Source organism: Anas platyrhynchos, chromosome 3, assembly GCF_047663525.1.
Source record: "Anas platyrhynchos isolate ZD024472 breed Pekin duck chromosome 3, IASCAAS_PekinDuck_T2T, whole genome shotgun sequence".
Taxonomy (NCBI): Eukaryota; Metazoa; Chordata; class Aves; order Anseriformes; family Anatidae; genus Anas; species Anas platyrhynchos.
This window is the reverse complement of record NC_092589.1, coordinates 90,146,751-90,165,788: the sequence shown is the minus strand read 5'-3', so window position 1 is coordinate 90,165,788 and position 19,038 is coordinate 90,146,751. Positions and strand designations below refer to the sequence as shown.

General features: G+C 39.3%; 1 protein-coding gene across 2 annotated transcripts in view; it reads right to left on the bottom strand.

Moving 5' to 3' along the window:
* Nucleotides 1-2,428: 2,428 nt before the first annotated feature.
* COL9A1 (collagen type IX alpha 1 chain) overlaps nucleotides 2,429-19,038 on the bottom strand; it is a 65,171-nt gene continuing 48,561 nt past the window's right edge. For both annotated transcript variants that reach the window (XM_038176103.2, XM_072036308.1), the window contains 10 exons: nucleotides 17,875-17,928; nucleotides 17,046-17,117; nucleotides 13,522-13,557; nucleotides 13,360-13,404; nucleotides 11,696-11,728; nucleotides 9,627-9,773; nucleotides 9,115-9,169; nucleotides 6,893-7,081; nucleotides 4,139-4,216; nucleotides 2,429-3,003 (listed from right to left, as the gene is read on the bottom strand). In XM_038176103.2, the coding sequence (XP_038032031.1) occupies nucleotides 2,819-3,003; nucleotides 4,139-4,216; nucleotides 6,893-7,081; nucleotides 9,115-9,169; nucleotides 9,627-9,773; nucleotides 11,696-11,728; nucleotides 13,360-13,404; nucleotides 13,522-13,557; nucleotides 17,046-17,117; nucleotides 17,875-17,928 (894 nt within the window). In that variant the 3' untranslated portion in view covers nucleotides 2,429-2,818. The remainder of the gene's footprint in view (nucleotides 3,004-4,138; nucleotides 4,217-6,892; nucleotides 7,082-9,114; nucleotides 9,170-9,626; nucleotides 9,774-11,695; nucleotides 11,729-13,359; nucleotides 13,405-13,521; nucleotides 13,558-17,045; nucleotides 17,118-17,874; nucleotides 17,929-19,038) is intronic.

Below are 19,038 nucleotides of genomic sequence, written 5' to 3'. Positions count from 1 at the left end.
AGAACTGGTTATCAGTTTGCAGACGGTTGTTGAATGTTTTTCTCTGGGCTCCTGCCTACGCTTGGGTCACATAACTGGGCAGCTAAACCATCTATGATCACAGCACCGTTACACCCTGAGGGTGATGAGTGGTGGCAGAGATCCCTAGCGTGGAAGGGATTTCAAGGAGGTTGTCATTCGGACATTTCATCATGTTTTATGTTGTTGAACCAGAAAGGCAGGAGAAAAATCCTTACTCAGGACCTCACCCAGAGAGTGCAGGAGCAGCTGTTAGAATTGGCAATGCTGTCAGTGGCCTGGGAAACCTCCCACCCTCTTTGCTTTGTGCCATCTACCTGTTTTTATTTAAACTAGCACCATTTTTTTTTCTATATCACCATAGTTAATATGCCTTAAACTTCGTAATTATGCTTTTATTTTCCAAATCTTTATTTCCTTGAATGTGCTGTTGCTAACATTCAATTCCTGATTATTATTTTTTTTTGATATATGCTCTACCATTATTCAGATAAAATCTGTCCCAATCTCAAGCTGTCCACTTACATAGCATCTGCATTGAATTGATCCTCAGTGTTGCATTTGTTTGATTGTAATAATTCTGGTTTGTTTTTTACATATCAATGTTTTCTCTCCATTGTGGAATTTTTTGCATTTTCAGACTATATTTTTTAAAGCACTTCACATTTATATTTAAATGTTGGGGTTTTTCTTCTTTTGATTATGTTTATGCATTATGTATGGAAAATAATATTTTCATTCTGTATGATTTATCAGTTCAATTCTTTCATTATCAGTGGTTTTGTTTTTGTTTTTTGTTTTTTTCTTTTTAAGTTTTACACGCTTTATAATCAAAATAAAAGTTTGCTGGTGAAACAATTTGTCATTAACACTGGTGTTTTATTTGTACTTTATTTGTACTACGTACTTTTGAGGACCATCACCTACATTGGTAAAAACTGATCTAATCTGAAAGTTTGTGGAACACTGCTATGGATGAGCAAGGCAAGCACCTCATATGCAATTGTCTGGATTTGTTTCTTAAGACTGAATTTCTTTGCACTTATCTATTCTGATGAATTCCTGTAGTATTGAAGTAGAAGATGTTGGTTATGAGAAAGCTTGGCCAAACAGGAGGTGCAGGAAAACCATCCTGTCTCAGTCTTGCCCAGAGTCTCTAGGAAGGATGTCATGTTTCTTTATTTCTATTTTCTTCCCCCAGATCTCACCCAGTGCTGCTTCTGTGGAACTAAACAGACAGCAGTGTTGAAGCTACGACTTGCAGTATTGCATCATTTAAAACACTGGGCTGTGCAAGGGTCATACAGAGGTTAATAACATTAATCCCATTTAACGTGTTCTTAAACAGTTGTGCAAATTAGCAGCTTTTTCTTATTCTCCTACATGAGCTTATTTAGGCATTTTCTGTCACCAGCTGAGGTGCCAGGGAAGCAGCTCCTAAATGCAGCTACCGCATCAGGTTTGTTTGGGGGGGAGGTTTATGGGGTTTGGTTTTGCCTTCAGCAATTTCCTTCAGAGTATATACTATAATATAATAATAAAACAATATTTTCTCCTAGGTGTTCTCTAACATGTTAGAGGCAAAATACATAGTTCAGTTGCTTGTGTTATTTCTGTATATTCTCCCATTTTGAACAGAAACAGACAACGAAGGTCTAGAAAAAAAAATAATGTTTAAAGCAAGTGTGCCAAGGTTTGTATTTTAAAATGCGGGTGACTAATAGCAAAATGAAAGAAAACATCATGTGATAGTTTCATTGTCATCTTTGAGAAAGAACAGGCTTCAGAGAAGGTACAGTCAAAAACACAAATAGTTTAATTTACACAGAGAGAAACAAAATATCCACATTGCACATTTTTCTCTAAATTGAGTTTATCTAAAAAAGGCAACTTGGGATGTCTAATGGTGGCCTTCCAGCTGTTCTGTTTATTGATATTGAACATAAACACACATATAAAAGCATACAGGGGGTTAAGACATCATTTATTTGTTTGTGTTTTGTACAACCACAGATGTTACTTTAAAATAGGTAATCTCAACTATGAAACTGGTACATTTCTGGGACTTAACATTCCCTTGAAAATGGCTGCCAGCCTTTTATGTGAATTTGACACAGGAGTTGAGCTGGAATAGGCTTCATCCAAAATTAGGAACGCAACACAAATTGGAATGGGAAACAAAGAGGTTATTCCACAGGGCTTAGTCATGAGCCCCCGGTGATTGTAGGTTTACAGCATGGCAGGGGACAGGTTTCCACGCTGCCTTTCCACAGCTGAAGAGCTGAGGGAGGCTTACACAGCCCATGCACCATGTACGTACATCGAGATGACCAAGTATGAAATGACGGAGCCTGCTCAGGGGGCTCTAGATTGTGTTTTACATGCACAAAAAATATAGCTACAACCGAAGTAAATAAACTAATCCTTTTTTATTTGTTGTCTGAAGACGTGTCATTTCACTGTACATCATACAAAGAAATTAAGGATGGGAGAAGAAGTATTCATGGAAACTCTTTATTTTTTAAAAAAAAAAAACACTATTAATAGACAAGTGCTTTTATTTTCCCCAGGGGAGAAGAACCAAAAGGCCTTGCCCATGTGTTTTTGTAAGCACCATTGCTCCAACTTGTGTTGCTAAGTACACCTTTAATGGACACCCGCTGTGTTAAAATGCCTTACTGAAACCTCGGCTGCAAGGTTTCTTTGTGTCTGTGTTTCTCCTCCGTTCCTTATCTGTTTCTCAGCTGTCTGTGCAGGAAGTAAGTTGATGCTAGCACTTGGTGGCACGTGCGCTGCCCACTCATGGCCCTTTCACGTTCTTACCAGCTCTCTGCCCAGCCTGCACCCGACAAGACGACGGCTCACAGTACCCTGGAGGGCCAGGAGGGCCGGGAGGACCGGGCACCCCAGGCTGACCGGCCACCCCAGGGGGACCTCGTACGCCGTCACGGCCTTCCCTGCCATAGCTGGCTTTGCCTGGCTCGCCTGGAAAAGAGGAATCAGGTCTCAAGCTGGCAGCATGGGATGTGCTCAGCGTATATCTCACATTACCTTTTGTTAAAAGCTGTATGAAGATGGATAAATTCCCTTTTTACTGCTCTCAGTGGATTCCCCAGAGAGGTGACCACGGAGAGAGACAGTTACTCGCCAGCAGAGAACCAGGCTGCCTTTACACATCTATAGAAATGAAATCTCAGTCCCAAGCCTCTCCAGTTATACCTGCCACCCTATAAACCTGCACCATAGAGCTGATTGGAGCCACATAGGCAATTCTGCTGGTGAGGCTTGTGGAGCTGCAGATGCTACTCGCTATTTCAGAGTTATGTTACTGCTCTGGAAAGAGATGTATCAAGAATTTATTTTTACTTTCCACTCAGGTATGTTGGGGAATAGATGCGCAGAGTGGAACTGCTGAGCACTGAAGTATCTTTATCTTTTTAAATCTTCAATGAAGGGATAAAATACAGTGATTTTAGTAAGCCTTTTCCAATGATAAATTTCTGAAGAGGAGAGCTCTGAGTCTCCCAGACATCCTGGGTATCAGTATATACGCAACTGAAATTGTTTTCCTTTTTACAAAGGGAACAAATGTTGGTAGCTACTGTGTATATACGTAAACATGCTGCAGACATTGACGGAAATGTTTATTTTCATCACTGGCCACTAGAGGCCAGTTGTGCTGCATTTATCAGCAAGTATCTATCCTCGAGCCCTATTACACAACACTGTAATTAATTACTGCAAAAATGAAGAATTATATTTTGAATGTCTTAAGTTATGAATGGAGATTTTGAAGATTGCTCGGACTGCCAGTAAGATAGTCTGGGTTTGTGGCTTGCCTCTTATGTTTTTGATTTATTTTTTTTTTCTAATGCTTTGTACATATTTTTCTTAATCTTGGGTGGGGTGGTAGCACTTTAGTAAAAGAGCTTTTAATTTGGATTTGTGACTTTATCACTACCTACAACAAAAAAAGTTAGGAATTACTGTTGTTTGGAAGCTTATTGCTTAATAATGGACACCTTTAACGTATTCAAGGTAGCCTGAGGTATCCATTCTGAATAAATTTTTATTGCACATCTCTCCCTTTTCTGCTTTGTCCTCAGCCTTTTATATTTACCTGGAAGACCTCTTGGTCCAGGGAAGCCTTTCACTCCTCTGCCTGGAAATCCTCTCTCTCCTCTTTCTCCTGGTTCACCTAAAGCAAATTCATGAAACATTGGTTACAGCCTGCCTGGAGTATTACCTTCAGTAAGTTACCTCTCAGAAGTGAACAGCTCATAAGCAGAGAATTCAGGTGGCTGTATATATTCCTAGAGTTTCTGAAAGATGTCATGACATATGCTCTTGTAAAAGATTGCAGATTTGGGTGCCATTTCCACCCTCCCTATGTTTGAGTTATACTTAATAGACACGCTGGAGGGGAAAAAAATAGGGACAGGACAGTGAGTACCACGTGAAATACACCACAGCCTAAATAAGAGAAATAAACCAAAATCACAGAACCACAAAGGCTATTTTGGGTTTCAGCCTGGGGTTACTGACAGAGGGCTTTTGAAAGACCATGTGAATTCAGCTAGTAAGTAAAAATTCTCCAGTGCTAGTACTTGAGACAGCTATTGCACAGAAGAAAATAGAAGCTTACTTGCACAGATTACAGCATACTGTCGACATCTAAGGCATATGGTCACAAAAGTAAGACAAATTACTTTGTTCTCGTGTGCCGCTATTACACAGGCTTTTCTTTGGTGGGTGTATGGAGATCTTTTTCACGTTTCCTGCCACGTACCATGAAACATGCAGCTATTGAAAACCTCATAAATAATATAATCAAAGTCTTTTAGGGGTGTCTTTCACGAGGTATCAACGTGGATGCCACTTAAAACAACTACTTTAGTTCTTAGTCCAATTATTTGTCTGCACTGAAGCTCCTGAAGACCCCACCAATGTCACTCATCTTACCCTGGCACTTCCACGAAATGGCCTGGCCAAGGGGGTACCAAATAGCCTCCACTACCTATACAGCAGGTGGCCACAGAAGCGGGGCAATATATTGGTGCCAACAAGGCTGAAGAAAGCACTGGAAGCCTCCCCCTGGTGCCACTCCTATGCTGAGACAGCCTCCAGGTGAGCATGGCAAAAACTTCACTTAGAAGAGAAAGTGAAGTCAGCCAAGCAGCCCAGCCCTCAGTGCAAGGTGATGATGTCTTCTCATGACAGTAGTTGGCAGGTGTTTAACATCCTAGGCAATACCTGGTTTGCGTTGTAAAGCACCATCATGATAGCACACATACGTGCATGTGCACCACTTCTTTGGTATCTGCAATTTTGTTTCAAGGCTTACCATTAGGTAACCTGGAATTTGATGACAATTATGGTATGAAACAGCATTTTGGTAATTTTAAGTTTGTTTTTTCATGTGCTGTGTAGATTTTTATTTTTTTTTTTAATATTACCACAGTGCAGCCTGCTGTGTGCTGACTCAAGTTCATCACATCAGCCCACCCTTGTATCTCCATTTTAATTGCTTCTGTGAATACAGGTGACACCACATTAAATCAAACAGTAACAAAACTACAGCAACAATGCAGTTAGGGTTTGCTTTCTTTGTATTCTATTCCTTCTCTCAAAGTTTTTTTCCAATTTTACTTTCAAATAAAACTTGAGACAAAAGTAAACACTCTAATCTGGCAACAGACCGGCTTTGTGTTGAAATACAATTTTTTAAATAAAACCTTCCTTCAAGAAAACAAATTGAAACCACTGCTGAATACAAACAGTAATACATACATGGTGCACAAAAGACTTTGCAGAAAATTCCCCTGCATAATCCTTTGAAGGCATATAAACCCTCTCAGATGGGAACAAAAGAGATTAACTTAGATCAACATTTTTTTTTTTGTGAAGCGTAAGGTAACTCAATTTTCTTACAGATTTATCCTTTCCAAAGAATCAATAGATTGTGGCACAAGGTGCAATGATGTTAAATATAAGAATGGCTTGAGTATTATATCCAAATACGAGGCAGAGTTTTATCAGCCACTTGTAATGTGAGAAACTGGATGGATTTAGACTAGGGATTATTGAATGAACCTGACTGTTTATGTTAGCTTTTGAGACTGTAATTCATGCAGAAGTGAGGTTCACAACTGGACTGCGTAGGGTAAAGAGAAAATCCCTGCTGGAACTTTTCAGCATGTGAAAAACACAAACCTCAGGAGTCCATGAGACAGACTGTTAATATTAGGAAACTGATTCAGCTGCTTACTTCTAGCTCAAGGCAGATGTCTGTCCTTTCTCATAGTGTATTAGTGATATGATGACAAGAAACATTTATAAACAAGTTTTGCTGAGGCCAGCCAATGTGCCCTTTAATCACTGGGGCAACTGAAGGAGCAGAGGCAGGAAACAGGTTAGATATCTAATGCAGGATCTGTTTGACATTCACACCTGTATATTGTTTATTAACAACGTGTAATCCAACAGGGAAAAAAAAACATCACTCTCTGGGTTCAACTGACTGAAAAATAAGATGTTGAAATCCCTTGCTCAGAGGATTGACATGCTTATCATCTCTCTGTGCCTCAGACAACCTAATATCATAAACAACAACTGTAAATTCTATAGCTTGGCCAGAAGAGCTTTGATTTTGTTGTTGTTCAGCAGTTGATAGTAAATAAAAAGGAGATTTAAATGTAGGCTGCCTCTGGCATTGAGAATTGTTTGTTACGCAATATGGAAAACTCAGAAAGCCAAGTCTAATTTTAATGCAGTTAATATGTGAGAAAGCCAAATTTCAATTATGTAATGTGACCCCAAGTACAAGGAGAGCATTTCCAGCCAACCACTGAAAGCCAGCTACAGAATTTCTTACCTTTTGGACCTTTACGACCAATCTCACCAGGGGGACCTTTAAGGCCAGGCAAGCCACGGGGGCCGAGCTGTCCTGGGAAGCCGTTTTCCCCAGGAGGCCCTGGAGCACCGGGTGGCCCAGGTCGGCCTGGAAGACCTGGAGCGCCAAATTCTGGCCTCCTGAGGCTGGCGGCCAGCTGGGCGAGTTGTTCTGCAACGAACAGGACAACGTTAAGCAGCATGCAGGGCTTGAATGGAGAGATTCACAAGTATTAGAGGTCACCAAAGAAGGTTGTCTATCTTCTGCTATGGAAACAGACAGATTCCCATGCAGCACTTCTCTTATGTAAAATGCTATTTGCAAAATTTTTACATATAACCTATTATCTTAGTTTCATCAGTGGCAAACGGCATAGGCATTCCGTGACGCTGGTCACTCTGAAGCCTACATCTTAAACATGTAATGTCTGCAGGCTGAAATGACTTAAATGTATACAGTTTATTTAGGAATACCCTCACAATTTTCTTTGCCATTTAATTTTCAACCACCTTTAAGAAAACTTACTCATGTAATTGCTGCCTCTTAAAAGAGCAAATCTCTCTTTGTCACTACTTGTTAATACTTACTAAGATTCATCTTTGCAAAAAGGAATTAAAAAGGCCACAGGCAGTGAGCCTGCAACTTAGTTGCAGGCCTTATTTTTCAGAGGAAAGGCACATCTCGGATTGGTGGTCATGAACTCAAGTTTGGTAAATAATTGAACGTTTAATGTTGATCTTTTCTTCAGGTGAATCAACAGGAGCTTTGCTCTTCATTAGGCATAAGATCAACTTGTCATTCCTTGGAATGGTCTGAACCAGCTATATTCCTTTCTCCTCCTCCCCTTTTCAGTCTACTGCTGTAACAGCATGAGCAGAGTTATCTCCTTCCTTAAAGATCCTATTTGATTTCAAAGCCATCTTTCCATCATGCCTTGGAAATAACTTTCAGTGGATACAGCCACACACAACTCCACACGACATTTGCTATAAAGTCTGCACAATTTGGTAAAAATAGCTATTTTGTGTCCACAGTCTAGAAGTGGTAAGACGACAGGGAGAACAGGATTTGAAATATAACACAACTGTGTCCGGCAGATAAATGAGGAAGACTGGGTATAGCAATCTGCAGACAAAGCCTCCTGAGGAGCTGGACTTCAATTATGATTGTTGTTACAGTGAAAAGGCACCATGGACCCTATTGGATTTTATTTTTTTAACATGATCACATTGACAATTACAGAGGCTCTCTAGAGGGATGCAATGAAAATAGTCTGGATTTTTCTCATACCCTTCTCTTCCCTGCTAATTGTGATTGTTATGAATATAATCAAGAATTGTATCTAATTTCACTCCTCAACATTAGACTTTCAGGAAACCACTCTGAAAGACCTTTTACCCTACTTATAGGCATGTGAAAATCATCTCACCCTAAGACAGCTTTATCTGAAAGTTTTTTTAAAAATATCCCCATGGTATCAAGAATAGTGACTTGTACTGAGATTTTTTAGATTAAATCATGAGCAGCAATTTCATTGTGGTAAACTCTTAGCATTACAAAGTCATAATATCCCAAAGGTCATCTTCAATAGCAAGTACTTAAATATTTCTTTTGTGCTTACAGGACAGCATAAGTTATTAAACTCAGTATGCACCCGACTGTATTAGAAAAGCTCCAGCTTTCTGCATGCACCGAGAAGAACTGAGCAAATATAATTAAGGTTTTGAACATCTGCCTATTATTTTCATTTTATGGTAAGTTAGCTGTAGAAAGGTTCTCTGTGCACTCCCTCCATTCTTTTTTAACCTATTTTGCTGTAGTCTGTTTGCTGTAATCTAACAGTGTATAAGCACAAAAGGTAAAACAAGCTTTCAGTGACACTGTGTACTTTATAAACACAATAAGTGATTCGTATACAAAATTCGTGTATTTTATAAAAACACTCTGGTCTATGGCCTGGTTACTACATAAATAGTGTGGAATCAACAAGTAGTGCAATGAGCTGCACAGGGTATGTAAATAAGGGACTTCAGTTTCTCGTATTGTGTCTACATTAGCATGTGGAAAGACTTTCTACAGCATGCCTTGCTAAGAGCATGCCATTTACTGTGCTTAAGGCTGGGAAAATCTTGCCTGCTTCCCCAGCAGTTGAGTATCGTAACTTAAATGCACAAGAAACATCAAACACTTTTCAGCATCTTTACCTTGCATGACTCTCATGCAGACCTGCTTAATGTGCTGATCCGTCGGTTCTTTTCCCTAGGATTGAAAAATAGTAATTTAAAGGCCAGTTGATACCACAGAGCATTTTATAAGAGTGCCTGATGTGGAAAATGCTAGCTGTTCAATAAAAGGTGTCCCAGCCCCTGCAATTACAACTTTGCCAGCTGAAGTCACTTTGACCGGCAAGACAGGTAGATCCTGTGTGTATGTGGTGCACCCATGGATCAAACACACTACATGCACACCACAAGAGACTGGTGGGCACAAGAAAATTGAAGTAAACTGAAAGCTGAGGACCAAAGGACCCAATTGTCCAGCCCTAAGATTTCTCTGGTGTACAGATGGGTCCGTTGCAAGGTACGGTGTATTTCAAGTACTCTAACGTAGCACTTGGGTTTCCCATGCATATGTATCTCCTGATGCAAGAAAAGGAGTGGTGCAAGTGACAGCTAATTGTTCAAAGGGATATCAATTAGGGGAGGACAGTACTTACAGCTGGACCTTGGCTGCCAGGCAGCCCCGGGGCACCCTGTTCTCCCTGCAGGCCTCGCGGTCCAGGCGCACCTCGTGGTCCTTCCATGCCAGGCAGCCCCCGACTTCCCTCAGGCCCCCGGGAACCTGGGTCTCCAGGATTACCAACCTGGCAATGACAGAGGAATTTCAAAAAACCGCCATGCTGGCATTGGACTCATCCTGACATCAAAATCAGGACAAGAGCTAATCACAAATTCAAAGTAACAGCCACGGGGCTGCAGAGCTGTTGTGCAGCACCTTTTCAGATAAGCTTCTGGGATCAGTGGCTGTGTGGTTTATAAAAGTCTCCCCTCATTTCAAGCAGAAGAGTGGGAAAATAAGATATTCTGCCAAAAGAGACAGAATCATCATCCATAATAGCACACAGAAGACACTGTTTTTGTCAAGGAACGGTCTCTCAGTTTGTACTTCTGCCCTCATGTATGTCACAAACGACTTCCCTGGCCATTAAGTCCTCCTCAAGTTACAAAATTTCCAGCTCCCTGCTTGCTCCAAATGCCTTTCATACCCTCTTTCAGAGACCACAGTATGAGCTTGTATCACCCAGCCCCAGGCTGAGTTCAGGAGTGGAGACTTTGGCTTTGTTTAGGTATCAGAGCCAGAGCTCTCAGCACACAGCTTCCAGGTCCAACGCTTGATTTTGCTGGCACTGGGGAGGGAACGTGCTCACTGAAGGTGATGTTGGCACAGTGCTAGAACAGAGGCATTGCCAGCTTACTGCGCTCAGGGATGGGGTATAAAGAGCTATTTTACTGGTATAAGCATTCTGGCCCCTGGGAAATGGCAGGGCTATATCAATATTGCCACTGAAGTACATCCTAGTAAATAAAGCCATACCTTCTGTGCCAGGAAATTTTCTAAGGGATTAAATAGCATGCAAAGTGAGACCTAAGCCTCCAAGTTACTTCCAATACAAGTTACTCTACTACCATTAATCAATAGTAATGAAGACAAAACCAAAAACAACCACCAAAAAAAAGACAAAAAAAAAAATTCCCTACATATTTACAGCTTCTCAAATCTCTCAGCAAAATTACCCCACTGAAGCAGGTCCTCAAAAACATGGTCAATTCCTCTGCATGATTATCAGTTAAATATCAGTTAAATCCACAAGATGGAGCCATTTCAGTTCCATTTCCACTGCATTTCCGACAGCTAATTGCTGGCTCTGACATAAGACCCAGAGAACACACTCACAGAATAAAATAATCAGAGCAAAATTCCCTCTGTGAGCTACACAACAAGGAAGCCATGATTTCTTTCTTGCCCAGCCTGGCAAGTAATCAGGTTCCCTGATGGTTTATTCATCCCCCTACTCACTGGGATAACAAGCACTCCAGGGTATCATCAGGTAAAGAGATTTTAAAAAATTGGTGCAAAGAGCTACAGATTTCTCCTCTGCTGCTTCTCTTCCTCATGTCCTTTCTGTAATATCTCAATTAGCAATAAATGCCTAGTTTGCATTTGCTTAGTCCCAAAGGTGCAGTGGCCCCTTAGAACACAAGCACAGCTCATTTTGTTACATTCAGTCTCAGTTCCTGGAGGCAGAGTTGTTGATATGTTACTATTATGGCCCAAACTGTCAGCTCCTGCAATAATCCCACTTCTCAGTGATGCTGAAATAAAAGAATGCATTCAGCTCTCAAATTCTTTCTCTTCTGTCACCTTTTCACAGTATGAAGATTACACACCGCATGCAGCCATTGCAGTGGGCCTCCTTCTGTACCTCTACTGCATAAAGAGTGCATTCATTTCCTTAAAAAATAATAATAATAAAAAGTGGCCAGAAAACTGCAGTTCAGTGCCGGGTCTCTTTAACATTCAGGATGTGAATTCCTTTCCAAAGCTAATTCATTTTAATACGAACTGTATTCAGAATTTAGAAGGAAGAAATGCTGTTGGAGCTCATTTGATGTCACTATTATTTGTAAAGAACTCGTCTCACTATTTGTATTCTTATTCCTTAATCAGAAAACCATCTATCTGATCTACCAGTATTTCTGTAACAGTGCAGTTTGTTATACTTACAGATCCCTTTGCACCTGGTAATCCCATATCACCCTAAACAAAAACAAGACACATTATATTAGAAGAGAGTATCTATTGCCATCGTTATTACAAATGCAGTAAACTTGACACATTTCTCCTGTATAAGAAAAAGTTCACGCATTTAGCATCCAAGGCACTTGCTGGTATGTGCAAAATTGCACTTCAATGAATTACAACTCATTAAAAAAAAAAAAAAAACAACAAAAAAAAACACATGAATTTCAGATTTTTCTGTAAGATTTCTTTCTGTAAGGCACAAACAAGAAATCATTTTTCTTACAGCTGGCTTTGTACTGTTTATTTGTCAGATTCATGGCTATTTTACAGTGTTCTGTTAGCCCTAATAAAACATTAACAGAAACCAGTGGTCTACCCACCATGCTATAAGAAAACCAAACCCCTAGAAATTCCTTTTCCCAGAAACATAACCTCTGGCTTCCAGCAACCCCAAGATCCCCCCCTATGGCTTGACTGAGAATAGCAGTCACTATTCAGAAGTTTTTGGTTTTTCCCCTAAATTGTGGGGAAAAACAAACAAACAAACCAAAAAGCACATTGGGTTCAAAATCTTGTAACTGCCTGTGAAACATTGACTCATCTTTGGTTTTATCATACTACCCTTGGACGGATTTTAGAAAATTATATTCTCCCATTTCTCCTAAATGGCATTGATGAAATAAGTGGTTTCTAAAGGCCAGAAAGGCCACTATTAATGAATATTTCATAAATGAAGTAGAAGTAACAACTGTTACCAGCTTAAAAACAGGCTGACAGCACATTTAAAGAACTTCTGGTGTTGCTTCCTTGGAATCCTGTGTACTGGTAGTAAAGCTTTATCAGTGGACATTTAGCTCACCAGGGCTGTTACTTAGCTACAAAACCTTTTCAGAATTGTAGAGGGTAGGGAAAAAAAAGCACTTCTTAACAGCATACCACCTGGCAGCATACTGATTTTAAGTAGGGAGCAGTTTACTTCCTTTTGAAAGATCAAGTTCTGGCTTTGCTGGATAGGGAGCCCCACTGTAGGAGCCCCACTGCACTCATGCTTTTCTCTTTCTGTACAAAAACAAATCCTCTTTACCCAAGGGCACATGCCACAGGCATTATCCATTAAATTCACATTATGCCACACTTCTGTGCTCTCCAGCAACATCTCAGTGTCAAGGCCTCCTCCGAGACCATTCTCCCTCTAACAGAGTTGCTGCATCTTATTTCCAAAAGATACTATACAATACATTTCAATCAAGTCTGAGTTATTAAGGTTACTTATCTGTGCTCCTGCTTCACCTGAATTAAATTATCTCCTCATCCTCACTGCCTCAAACACCAAAAATTTATATATATGCACATATGTATATATGCATAAATAGGTGTGTGTGTATGCATATATTTATATACAAGCTCTTGGTGTAAATATACACACACACCTCAACATACTATGTTATACACACAAAAGAACATGTATATTTCAAAATGCTTTCCAAAAGCTGGACTATATGACCAGGCTAATAGAACTGCTGTGCTTTGCACTATGTCCAGTTAGTACACAACTGAAACTGTATTTCAGTGATCAAACCACACTTTGAAGTCTTAATTAACAGCAACAAAATATTAGATCTGGTGAAGAAAGAATAACGTCTTACTAAGTCACCCTTTTCTCCTCCATCTCCTTCTGGTCCAGGTGCACCCTATATTTAAAAAAAAAAAAAAAAAACACGTTGTGAGCCCTCAGATTTGGTCAATGTGATGCAGTGCAGCATTTGGTAGTGTAAATTTAAATTACCACGATCTATAACATCACTTACTTGTTCACCTTTAGGTCCTGGTTCACCCACTGAACCCTGAAAGATTAAAGATACAAAAAATCTTTTAGAATTTGAAACTGCAGAAATTTAAATAGTTTTCTTCCACTCTGTACAGTCGATGTAAATGAGTCATGGTCTGTTCAGAGCAACATTTGTCTCCCTTTACCATTTCTTAATTCCTTTTCTTGAATGCATACAGAACAGTTGATTTTGTGTCATATGCTATACCACGAGTAACACAATAGGAGCTTTCTAGTGCATTCATAAATCATATTAATTTAAAGGGAAAAATTAGATCTGTCCCCTTTGCTCAGCAGTAATATCTACTGGGAAAGATAACAGGATTTGAGGACTACAGCACTGTGGAAAACAGTGATGATTCCTTGGAAACAAATTCCTCATGCCACTTTGCTAGTATGAATTGAACCCCCTTAACTTTTTTTCCTACCTCACAAAAGTATACTAAATCATCTTCAGTCTTCCCAACTATCTAGCATTAATGCAGTAGACCTTTAAAGCTGTAAATTTTTAAGAATGACAGTGAAAGCACTTTAATCTCCCTGGATAATTAAGGTGACAGGCTGAAGGGAAGTAATAATGTGGAATATATAACACACCGGCATGTGTCACGTGCTGCCTGTCAAGCAGGAGCAGATCTCTCCTTTATATGGCAGATGCTCTTGAAGTTGCTACAACTCTGCTCTGCAAATCACTCAGAAATTATAAGTAAAAATCTAATAAGTGTATCACTTTTTCTGGCCATGTTAAGAATTCTGTATAGCTGTGAGCCATACCAGCCTTGGTATTGTGGGATAAGCACAGCCAGACATCCACAATTTCAGTCACAACCTTGTCTTGCTTTCTGTTTAATTCTCAGGGGTTTTAGCAGCATTGTCTCTAGAATTTTTATCACAGTGAAAGCTGAATTTACCTGTATCTTAAAACTGTTATTCTGCTCCCTCTCACCCCCCCCCCTTTTTTTTTTTATTATCTTTTATCTTCGAATCCTGTAACAGTGTTAAAATGTACCTGTTTGGACAGGCAGGAACATAAGAAGAATAAATTTATGACCTGATTCATTTCAAGCGTGTCATTTATTTCTACTGTAGAAGTATTTCACTTGTAGAACAGTGCACCAATTAAGAAAATTCTAGTATTTGTATTTTGTTAGAAAAACAATCACATCATCCTTAAATGTTCTTTGCAGTCAGTGCACATTCAAACATACCCATTCTAAATTACTATAGCTGTACATAAAAAGTTTTTTTCTTTTTCTAAAACAGAGATGCAGTATTTTCTCTCTAATTTCAGAGATCTATTTAATTCCTATAAGACACAGGCACAGAAACTGTGAATTCAGATTTGTTCTCATTATGATGAGGATGAAGAGCCAATACTAAATTACCCACTAAGCTAAGCAGTGGAAATCACAGACCTATTTAACATTCAAGCTTTGTCAAATAACACAAACTATTTTCCCTAAAGTATTGTCAAAATCATGCCTTCAGGTTTTCCAATTACTCAAACAAGAAGACTTTGATTTCCAACCTAACACAATGAGTTTTGTGTTGTTTTTCTCCACTTCCTCTTCTTCTGAGCAACAAAACTGCTGATAACGTTGGCTTTTGTGAAACTTGATCTGTAATATTTGTATCAGCAGGCATAAAAAATCACAATGGAAACAATCCAAATCCATTTTCCATTGTCTTCCAAAATGTCAATGGAGACAACAGGGTAAGATGTTAATATATAAATATACATATATATATATTTTTTTAACTTACTCTTTATCTGTTTGTAAAAATCCCTTCAAAACCATGCCCAAGAACTGTATCAGATCATGCTCCAGTGCCAAGGTCTGGGTCTTGGCCTGAAGCTGTGTAATTTAGTATAACAGGCAGAAGCAGATGCGGTTGTGAGAAAACCAGTGTAGAGAAAGGACAGAGTGGCATGATGTGACTGCTCTTCAGGCTTCTGACTTGCCATACACATTAGCAGAGCTGCAGCCATGTTAAGCCTGACCCAGAAAAATCACTCCAGTCTCTGTGGGACTGAATTAAAAAATGAATCCAGGATATGAGTGGATTCAGTTGATACTTGTGTCAGAAGAGGGAAGCTAAAAAGCAATCATAGGATGAAATCACTGCTGGGAGAGTTTTTTGGACTTTATATGCATTAACCAACACGAGGATACAAAAAAAAACCTATCATCATCTGCCCGTTAGGCAAACAGAAACCTCCTGACTAGCCAGAATCTGAATGGGGCTGTTCACACCATCTACATTCTGTTCTTGCAGGTCAAGCCGCTTTATATGATAAATTGAGAGAAATAGGCATCTTTGGAGGGAGATTGTCAGCACTGTAACAGATACTAGCCATGTTCCTGTCATATTTGCTTCCTTAGGTGCTTTCGATCTCCCTCTGGAAGAGTAAGTTATGAGTTGTTACCAATCTAAAAAGAAGAGACTGCTTTATGTCAATGCTTATATTTGACTAGAAACATGTCTCTGATCTCAGCATTAAAAAAAAATCCACACGAAGAAATACTTCAAGGACAACAAAAGCTGTCTTACAAACATGTTTTTGAGTACCAGAGCAGCTTTTAAAAACTGCCAAATGCAACTGCGAGCCCTATCCAGCCACCATACGGTGTATAGGGTGCCAGGGGCAGGATTCCTCTGTTCAAAGAAAAGACATCTAGAGCAGCAATACACATGTCTAACAGTCGTATGCTTCCTCGATTGTGAATGGAAAGCAACAGACACTTCAAAAGTGCAATTCATTTCATACTGAAGGCAATGCTTGAAATAGGAAGGATGAAGCACAATGCAGAACTGACAATTCCTGTAACAAAGGTGTCTGAAGTTTGGTGAGTGAATTCCACCCTCCCTAGCCTCCTGTGAGCAAAAGAAGATAAGGATTTTTTTATTTTTTTTTTTTAATATGTATATGAAGTCTTCACTGACATCTATTCAGCAAAGCAGGATATCTTCTGCAGATCCCTGAGGTCTCTATGGCCCTATTCTTCCCTCCTAACAAAATCCTAGGTGGGGTACTTCTATCCTGCAAGTGTGCATGTACACATAGGTTTCTCAATAGCTACATAAACCAGTGTATGTCCATAGCAGATCCTAAGATGTTTGTTAAAGACACTCTATCTAGTGCAGAACTGGGTTGATGTTCCACATAGTTCTGTAGTGACCAGAGAGCCTGACTTACAATTTCAGATCTGGGTGGGTCAATGATTTTCAATGTGATAAGTACCTAAATGATTCAAACTCAAAAAAAAAAACTGTATTAACAACAGTAACCTCATTTAAAAGTCTGAAGTAATGTTGTGACTTTCCCTGTATATTTTATGAGCTACAAGTAGTTAATGGGCTCCAAACAGCAGCCAACAGATCTACATACAAAACAAGAAATCACAAGAAATCAATTCATGTAAAAACTGCAAGCAATGCTCATACTGCTGCATTTATTCTTGATGTCAAAGTGCAGACTGTATTTACGAGTGCATTTCTTACCCTGTCACCCTTACCACCAGGTAGGCCTGGAGGACCTGGCAGTCCAGGAAGTCCAATATCACCCTGGGGACCCTGTGAAAATAAGTTAAAGATGTAAACTTACCCAGTCAGTTTTAGAATGATCAGCTGCAGGTCATACCCTGACAAGCAGATAGGTAAGAATCTCATTTCTAGAGCAGTCCCAACTTGATGAAAGGTGATTATCTGATCAAAATAGAGCCGATCCAAAATACATCCCTTTAAACAGTGTCTTACAATAATTTTATTGCTGACAAGCACAAGAGAAATGGCTTACAGGGTTTTCCACCCTTCAGTCCCTCGACTACAGTCTGGTTCCCTTAAAATACTTCCTCAGATCTTGCAGCCTGTGATTTGTGCATTCCTCTGTAACAGCAGGCTCTTTCAGCCAAAACCTCCCCAGCTATGCTTCTGACTGTTGCTGTGTAAATACTGCTGGAGCAGTAGTAAAAGGTGGCATTCATAATCTGCTCCATTCATTAGTTTCACGTAGCTGTTAACAGAGAGCCAGTCTTTCACTGTTCCTGTTCCCCATGCACGCACAGCCCACACAGGGGTGTGCAACCCAGCTTTGCACATCACAGAGGTGTTTCTTTTAGGCAGAAGAAAAAGTCACACAGTTCCCGAAACTTCAAAGCAACTTTTACTAATATTAGCACAGTCACAGAGGGCTGAAAAAGAAATTCAACAATCTCTCATTTCAACATTATTTTCAGTTCCCTGCATAGATGAATGGCTAAGTGTAGTTCCAGATGATACCAAAGCTCTTGAAAGTACACAAAAGCACTGAATGTGGAAATAAACTGCTTACCAGTTTCCCTGGTAAACCTGGAGGGCCCGCAGGACCTGTCTCCCCTCTGCTGCCCTTATGGGAAATAGAAGAACACTGTTACTTCCTGAAACGTTTCTTGTGAACCGGGAATAAAGTATGATTATTTCCTTAATGTTTAGTGAATTATATTACTTAGCAGTTGGCTTTAATCAAGACTTCTGTTTATTACTGTAAAAATATCACATGAGTTACAGATACCAGAATGCCAAGAAATTTAAATATTTTTAGGTCACAATGACACACAATATTTAATTAGCATTAAATGACTCAACCATTTAATTCTGATGAGTGATTATTCACAATAAAGTCTCCTTCATGTCCTGCACCTGAAAGTTACCTGTTAGGAATACAGTTATTTCACTACAACAATCCCAATGGGCTAACCCTTAGATTTAGGCTTATGCCTAGTTTCATTAACCAGACTCCCACTTGACCCAATTAAGCATGAGTTACAAGCTCATGACAAAAAAAAAAAAAAAAAAAGAGCAATGAGCATACTTTTTTCCTGTTAGCCTTCAAGTGTCATCTTAAAATATTTAATAGCCCATTATATCCCACATTGCAATGGACAAATTTGAAAAATGCATGCAGAAGTCATGCTTAACAAATTCATTTAGGTAAAAATACATGTCTATATATGTCAAGACTTTTGTCAGGAGGAGAGACATTTTAAAATCCCCATTCAACCTTGATAAGTATAAATATGCTCTTAACTGGATTTTGTCTTTTTAGCTTCACTTCAGGTATGTTAATGCATTCAGATCATCAGTCACATTAGTGTTATAACTTCATTTCTTAATGCAGCCATTTGAAAACACATTCTGGGTAAACCTGACACTGAGTCAAAATTTCAAAGAGTTTAAGCAAATCTTGAAATAAAATACCTATCTCAAAAAGGTTTTGTCTTTTACAACCAAACTATTAAGAACAGCTTAATAAGTTTTGTACTCTCACCTGTACAGATAAATTCAAACATTGACCCAACACAAGCCTGTCATGCAAGACACTTTTCTTACTTCAGTTGTCTAAACACGTGTACTACTTGCTATAAAAGCATGATGCATCATTTAAGATCATAAAATATCAAGAATCAAAGTTATTAAGATGTTAAATATAAAACCCTGTTATATGTAGCTTAGAAAA